The 8303-nt window shown below is 35.4% G+C and overlaps 1 protein-coding gene across 4 annotated transcripts; it reads right to left on the bottom strand.

Annotated features, from left to right (window-relative positions):
- Positions 1-846: 846 nt before the first annotated feature.
- LOC110707361 (U4/U6 small nuclear ribonucleoprotein PRP4-like protein) lies at positions 847-7957 on the bottom strand. Of its 4 annotated transcripts, XR_002508472.1 has the most exons (8): positions 7344-7737; positions 5449-6397; positions 3808-4261; positions 3527-3724; positions 3342-3423; positions 2433-2611; positions 1715-1855; positions 847-1224 (listed from the first exon to the last, which is right to left on the bottom strand). XR_002508472.1 is itself a non-coding variant. In XM_021885385.1 (6 exons), the coding sequence occupies exons 2-6, from the start codon at positions 6390-6392 to the stop codon at positions 2517-2519; spliced, it is 1773 nt and encodes a 590-aa protein (XP_021741077.1). In that variant the 5' UTR covers positions 6393-6456; positions 7344-7957; the 3' UTR covers positions 2195-2516. The 4 variants fall into 4 exon arrangements, 2 of the variants coding, with proteins under 2 accessions (XP_021741077.1, XP_021741076.1); XR_002508473.1 differs by lacking the exon at positions 847-1224 and having other exon boundaries at positions 1519-1855; XM_021885385.1 differs by lacking the exons at positions 847-1224; positions 1715-1855 and having other exon boundaries at positions 2195-2611; positions 5449-6456; positions 7344-7957.
- Between the last annotated feature and the right edge of the window lie 346 nt (positions 7958-8303).

Here is an 8303-nt window from a genome sequence, read left to right as displayed (position 1 = left end):
AAATAGTTTATTGTGATATGGGTGATAGCATTATTCAATCTTGAGTATATTCTTGTTTATATCATCTAGTATTTATATTCTCAATTGATTAAAATATAACAAAACATATTATTCGTAGTATATTGATAAAATTCAAAGTCTCTTAAATTTTCAAATTTTATGAATTTATATAGATTAAGAAGGAACAAGCTCATTAATCCTTACAAGATCAAACATGAGTCATTGTAGTCATAATGCATGTGTACATGAGACATAAATCTAATAATGTGGCTAAAACTCACTCATAATTATTTTGGTCATTTTCCATCGTCTTTTATGGTTTTGCATAGTTTATCAAATATTACCTTACTATTAAATTCAAGAAACACTATTATTTAAAAAAGACACGGTGAAACAAATCAGTTCACTCTCGTGTTGTCATTGAGCATGGATTATTATATGTCACAAGATAAATCGAAAGTTTCTGAACATAATTTACTCTAACTTCACCTCATATACAAGGAGTAACCTTTTAATAATGATGCTGTAATGATGTTCAATTCTAAAGTGTCTCGCATTTTTCTTTCAAATACAACTATGCAAAAGCTAATAAATTGCTCAACCTTTGACCAATCGCTAATTTATTCACTCAAAAAAATCTTTTTTAATGGTAAAACATCAAATTATTAATCATGATCTTGAAAGAAACTAAGAGGGAAATCTTCAACAACTTGGCCATGTTATAATCACAGGGGTTGATACTTGACATTTTACCATCCATCAAGATTTGGATTCGAGACACTTGGGGCTCACCATGCAGCCCAAAAATGTGATCATAGGTTCAAATTAATAGATGATTAACCAATTTAAGCTAATTTCACCAAAAAGTAAGAGTATATCTTTCATTAATATCTATTAACATTTCAACAAACTGTTTTTGACAACAAAAATAAATAAATAAATAAATTGTAAAACAACAGATAATTTTATGAATAAAAAAGCAAAAAATGAATACCAAAAACAGTAAGATGAAACATATGAAATTTCAACAATTCCCTCTAAATCAATTCAATATTTTTGCAGGAGGCAGTTGACCGGTGATATGAACAGTATGAAGCAGGCATTTGACATTATTCAAGCGATCATCATTTCGTCGTTCGTTGCATCGACCACCCTCAGCTCCTCCTCCTTCATTTCCTCCTGCCATTTCTCAATCTGCTCCTCGTGGATCCTATAACAACCAATCTAATAGGGAGAACATGTCAACACTAAAGTTGCACTCCCTCTGTTTTTAAATACTTACTTCATTTCTCCATGCACAGAGTTTTAGGAGAAATTGGAGAAAGTAATAAAATATGGAGGTAGTGGGGTATGTGAAAGAATAAAAAATTGTAAAAAGCAAAAGTAGTTGAGAGAATTGGAAAGAATATGAAATTAATAAAATATGATATATGTTGAGCCCACTAGGTGAGAAAAATAAATTATATATTGTAAAAGTTTTCTAAATAAAGAAATAAAGCAAGTATTTAAAAACGGCCAAAAATAAAAAGTGAAGCATTTAATTAAAAACAGAGGAAGTATTTATTAAGACAAAATAATATAATAGATTTAAAGCAGTTCACTATGATGATTTTACCCCAATGACAATTGATGCATTATAGTATAAAAATCTTGAGGATCAGGATACAAACTAACAATTCAAACAAAAACAAAAAAAAACTTTACAGAAACATACCAAGGTGCAAAGAACTCTATAACCCAAAGATCTTTACTTTTCAGCACTAACTCCTCAAAGTTACGCGAGTTTAGTTCAACTAATGCACTCAATAGAACCTCCTGCTTTTCCATTTAAACGATCCTTCAAAAGTTCCTTCACCTGCACACAACTCATACATCTCAACATTTGTGTATTCTCATTCCAAAAATAATTCCGACTATGCTGGCCAACTGTCAAAGATAATCAAAGAAAAAAGAAACATCACTTTGCTAAAAGTTACAGACTGCTTCATGATAACAGCTTGCTAACCAAGACACTAAGTATTAACATCGGCTGTACATCCTCCGCTGCCATTGCTTCTCTGATTTTTAATTGTGTTCAATTTTCAAAGACAGTTAGGAAATGATTCCCGGTCCTTTTCGGGCTAAATCATAATCACAAGGAGATTGAGAACACATTCTATAGCAAAATTAATAATTAATTAATCACAAGGAAATGTTAATGAGTCAAGTCAAGTAGCTCATTACTCGACTCGAAAGCTCGTAAAAAACTCGAATTCCTTTATATAATATTATATTTACTAATAATTAAAACATTTTGAAAAAAAAAACTTTATGTTACATTAATAATTAATAAATAAACATAATTTTATAAACTCGTATCATCATGTGTGTTTCTCAAATGACTAAATTAAAGAAAATGAAGAAATGTTACACTAAATAGAGAGTTCTACTACCACGAATCAAGCTGCAAGCTACTCGAGATCGACTCGGTCATACTCGAACTCGACTCGCATCAAAAGCACCCCTAAAACTGACCCTTAGCCTAGGTCCATCGACTTTTCTTCAGAGGGGACACTGCTTGACCAGAGCTTGATTGTTCGATCATGTCCAACCGTAGCAATGCACTGTCCATCTGTATCACCACATTAAGAAACGAAGATATAAGGAGCCTGAAAAGATGTATCCTTTGGATGGGATGGGGGTGGGGGTGAAGGTGGGGAAGAATATGTACACGTACTTCAAAATACTTAATAAGTTACTTTTAAATTATACTTTTTGTACATACATAAGCAAAATTAACTGCGCTATGGATTGCACTTCTTAATTAGTTAAATGTGATATAGCCCGTGTACTTTGTACAATTCAGTTGGTCGTTGAAATTGATGCAAAGCTAAGACAACATACATGTAAAACTGAACAAAATAGCATAGCTTACATATACTAATTTTTTAGCAACATTAGAAGAGCAACTGAATATATGAATATCCTAAAGAAAGTCTTCCATTTTGTTCAGAATTCAGCTGATCATCCTTAAGCATTCAACTTACCAATCCTAATTTTGAGGCCTAAAGATCTCTACTAGTATAACCACACTCAGACCCTTGTATATACTAGCTATGATTTAGTTGACATGCATACACGAAAAACTGCTAATTAATCCTAAAATCATCCATCATAACCCAGTAAGATTTCAGGGACAAATAAATTCAGATTTTGAATGGTAACTTCCATAGATAATTCCACTCAGAACAGAGTGACAGCCCATGAAGAGACTATCAAGGGATGCTGATACTGCCTACAACTTCCCAAATTTTATGCACCACTTTTTTTTACTAATAGTTTGTCAAAAGAAAAGATCTTACCTCCTGTAATATCTAAGGATGTGACTCTTGATTCATGTCCTGCCAATGTCTTGATAAGCTTGAAGTCTCGAGATGACCATACCTGATGAAATAGAACCAAATGAGAAAATATTACTAACAACTCTGGAACAAAACACACTAATTGTTTTAATCAGTCAAAAGTAATTTAGTGCCAAGACTCATACCTTGACAGTTGTATCGTATGAAGCAGTGACCAAATAATATCCCTCTTGGGGCTCAAATTTGACCTCTGAAATAAGCTTAGAATGGGCGGGAATTATGTACAAGGACTTTTTCTTTCTCAAATCCCAAATCCGGCATGTATTATCCTCGGAACCGGTGGCCAAATGATAGCCATTAGGAGAAAAATCAGCCCCATAGACCTAAGAGAAGAGATACCAAGTGAGTAAACAATCAGTGTGTAAACCATAAATTGTACATGAGCATAACAAGAGAAGAAATTTACAGGTTTGATGTGCCCTTCCAAAGCAAGAACACTTCTTCCTGTTCGAAGATCCCAGACACGTGTGAGAGAATCCAGTCCACATGATGCTACCAAGGATCCATCTAGATGAAAAGCTATGCCATAAACACTCCTGCTATGGCCTTCTTGAAGAAGCAACTCTGCACCACTTTCAATATCCCATAGACGCCAAGTTTTGTCAAAACTTGAGGTGCCCAAGTACTTCCCAGATGGATGGAAGGCAATACGAGCTAAGCGATCTAAATGACCTTCAAATGTTCTCACTAACGTACCATCTGTATTCCACAACTTTGCAGTACGATCAGCAGAGGCAGTTGCTACAATGTCACTTACAGGAGAAAATGCGACATCAGTAGCATGCACAGTGTGTCCCTTCAAGGCAGAGACCCTCTTCACTTCAGGCATACTCCATATCTTAGCAACTCCACTAGAAGAACTGAAGGAACAAAACGAGCAATAAAATGACAATCAGTATTCTCCTTCATCATGAGGCTCATTACTCTCATAATTTAGGGAAAATATTATAGGCTATTTGAATGCAAATCTAAGCATCATGTTCTTCATATCTTGAAAGAGATAATAGATTAGCCAGCTCATATCCATCAATCTACAAAGCCAACTTTCCTCATAAATTATATATGAAGTTGGACAAAGTGACTTGTCTAATTTTACGTGATTTCCATACCATCAACAATCACAGCATTATTAAAAAAAAAAATAACAATAAATAAATAAAATCCTCACACTAGTTAAAAACACATGACAGGAAAAACTCTCCTTTTCTGTTTCTTCCTCCAAAACTCTATTACACAACTAATATCGCAGTACATCATCTAGGGAGCACATGGATAGCAGTCATTTCTCTGGCATTCTATAATTTTAATTCTTACACTGGTTAATTCATTAATGACAAGCAGATAATAGCAATTACTTAGGATACTTCTCTTCAAAAAGATGTTGAGCTTCCAGTTCACAAAAATTCAGTTTCCCCATGGATTTTCTTTCACCAGCTTTTGCATATTCAAACATAACAAATCCCAATTCTTTGTATAAAAAAGTCAATTTTTCAGTACCTTTCCTTTCTAGAACATAACAGCAAATTAAGAAGTTATTTTAAAGCATACAGATCAAAATCTGACCATACTGTCCTGAATTTAATTCTAACAGAGAGCGAAGGAATGAATACATCATAGAGCTTGTTATAGTTCATAACTATTTCTTTCATCATTTTCAGCAAATGGAAAGAAAAGCCTCCTACTCCCGAAACATATTGAAAAATTAAAAGCAAATACAAAGAAAGAAGCATACTGAAGGTTCAGACTTCTGAATGACATAAGAATATAAAAAATTCAATACAATTTAAGGGCGAGAGGAAGAATTTTAAAAATAAATTTTCCTGGATAGATGTAAATATTCAACATCTTGATTTCTTGGGTAAATTATCTTAATCACATACCACACAACAGAACCACACCCTTAATATGAAGTCCAATTGGCTAGTTTGACAAACAAAAGAGGATGATAATCAACCACCACATCTTCAAGTATCAATCACTTTTATTATGATAAAGGAAAAATAATCTCCAACCAGGCAAAGATAGATTAGAGAACTAGAGAACATACCAGGTAGCAAGCAAATTCCCATCTTTTGAAAACGAACAACCACCAAGTGGGCGGTCATCACCAATCTCACTAGAATCAAGAACAAAAGTCTCTGCCTGTCTAAGAGCCCAATCAACTTCAGCATCTTCATCTTCATCTGGATCATTTCTTTTCCTTCTTGCACGCTGCAGACGCTGAGATGCTCGGACAATAGAGAACTTAGCTATAAACTTCCGAGCCTCCAACAATTCTTGGGTCCCTTCTGTATAAAATGGATACTGAAACATTTCTTCATCGACCTCATCCTTAGCTGAAGCTGCTTCTTCCTCTTCTTCATGGGCTTTCATAAGCTTTTCCAATTGCCCCTCAGCATCAAGCTTAGCCATAAGCATCCGGAGCCGGTCCCTTCTTTCCATCTCTCTCTCCCCAAAGAGAGTAATGGGTTCACCAAGTCGCCGAAGCCTAGTCCGCACAGCCACGTCATTTGTGGGGACAGCTAAAGCAGCAGCGCGTCTTTTCATCATGAATTCCTTCATCGCTTTCTCTTGACGTTCCCTAACAACCCGACTCTCCTCTGTAATTTCATACCCAACTGAGGAACCTTGCGCATCCATTTCCGAACCCTGGTCATCATCCTCAGATTCCGATTCACTTGCCATTGCCTCACCATTTTGAGTAAGGAAAGGGCGGACAGGGAGAGGAGCTAATGGTCTAGATGTCGCAGGAGGAACAATAGGAAGAGGAGCGATTGATGGGACCAGCACCGGAGGTGGAGCTGACAAAGGGGCAACTGCGGGAGGAGCTGATGGAGGGACAGCAGCCGGTGTAATCATAGGGGATGTAAGAGTAGCAGGACCCATGATATCAGTAGCTGGTTCAGAAGTAGCCAGCATCTCAGCATCAGTTCCTGGAGGAGTTGGTTCAGCAACTGAAGCAGAAGAAGGATTCTCTTCATCTACCTCCATTATGCCTATATAGGTAATAAAGTACCATTTAGCCCAGCAGAAGAAGATAGTGAAGCAACAAAAGCTGAAATATAAAGGGCCAAATAAACAATTTTACTGAAGTATAAAAACAGAATATAGGAAACATGTCATTAGTTTTAAATATCCAGAATACAGCGAACTTAAACTAATCCAGTGGGCATGAAGGCCAGCAAGCTAACAAATATGTCAACTATATTAGTGCCATACAATTTCATGTTAAGGTCTTGCCTGGATTCCCTTAAATAATTAAGGGGGAAAGTATAATGGGGTATATTTTGCTAGAGGATCAATTAATGGGGTAATTATTCATTTTCTTCAAGTTTGGAATTATTTCAAGGGTAATAAACAAAATTAGCTTCTATATTAGCAAATCTGCCATCATTGAAGAAGAGAATTGTTCAGGGGGAAAAGTTACACTAGGGGGGTCTGGGAAACAATTTCCCCTAATTTGAGGGAATATATTACCCCATTATAATTGTGTCCTCAATCCAGGCAACTCAAAACATCGGAAATTTTTCCTCCCCTATTACATGCAATCCAGGCAAGGCCTAATTATTAATCCATATTCAACATTCTGTTTCACAATAAAACCATAAAATCCAGAAAGGGAAAAGGAAAACCCGAACCTCGAATGCGTGAAAGCGGATCATTATTACATTCGTACACATTCAATAATCAATGCATAACAACAGTTAACACCAATACAAATAATAATTTATTGTAGCATTACACATAAATAAATAACAACATTTAACACCAATAACATTCAAATATATACAGAACAAACTTACGAAAAACAGAGTTCGAAATATCAAGAATTAAGCATAAATAAATCAAAATAGCAGAAAAACGGCATTAACAATCGAATATCACTAGAAATCTGAAGAACAAAGATAATTATTGAAGTTCAAAGTTCTGCAGAAAGTATACCGGAAGAAGAAGAAAGCCGTAAATTCAATTAAGAACGAACAACTGAAATTCTACCAAAGAATGGTTGAATCAAGCGAAGTATTATGAAATTGAAGTAGTAGTAGATATGGAGTTGCAAGAAAGCAGTGAAGTGAATGACGAAGAATAGCGCAAAAGCTTGAGTAACAATGGCGGTTAAGGTTGAAGTTGTCGAGAATAATTTTTTAGGGTTTATAATTTGGGAGAAATTTAGGAATTTTTTTTTTCAACGTTTATAATTTCAACGAGATAATAAATAAGAGTTGGCTCAATTAGTAAGCAACTTGATGTTCCTTGAAGGAGATTTCGGGTTCGAACCTCACTGTGTACAGAAACTCTTCTTGACACACTCACCTACCACAAGTCAGACGTACAACCCGGGTCGAATCTAGATGTAGTCGGAGCTAATCTCCAGTAAACCAGGTGAGCATCCTAAAAAATAAAATAATAAGTGAATCAGAGGTAGAGGAATTAGTAAAAAAAAGAAAGAAAAAAAAAAAAAAAACTCATAAGAGTTACCCTATTTCAGCCCTTTTTAACTTAGGTTTAACCCTTTAAAAGCCCATTATTTGATAACCCCTTAAAGTCCGCTCCATTTAAATGTTGGATGGGCAAAACCCTTTTATAAACGAGCTGGGTCGGGACTCATTTAACAGGTCTAGTTTCAGTAGAAATTCAAAGCGTTTGATGGAGAAATTCAAGCTCAATGACAACTTCAATGAAGGAGCACTTTACCCTTACCCTTTTAAGCTGACCATGTCTTTAATTTCTTTTGTTTTTTCTTAGGATTTTTCGTTTAATTCGACGGTGGTGGACAGTATTAGTGTTGTTGCCGCTGAAGGTGGGTAAGAATGGAGAAAGAAGGTGGAGGAAAGCTCGAGCTCCTTCAAAGGAGTTAACGCGAGATAAAGAAGATAGAGTTCACGTCAACCATTTGTTGAA

Source organism: Chenopodium quinoa, unplaced genomic scaffold (assembly GCF_001683475.1).
Source record: "Chenopodium quinoa cultivar QQ74 unplaced genomic scaffold, ASM168347v1, whole genome shotgun sequence".
In the NCBI taxonomy this organism is placed as follows: Eukaryota; Viridiplantae; Streptophyta; class Magnoliopsida; order Caryophyllales; family Amaranthaceae; genus Chenopodium; species Chenopodium quinoa.
The sequence above is the reverse complement of the archived record's forward strand: the minus strand, read 5'-3'. Positions and strand labels throughout refer to the sequence as shown.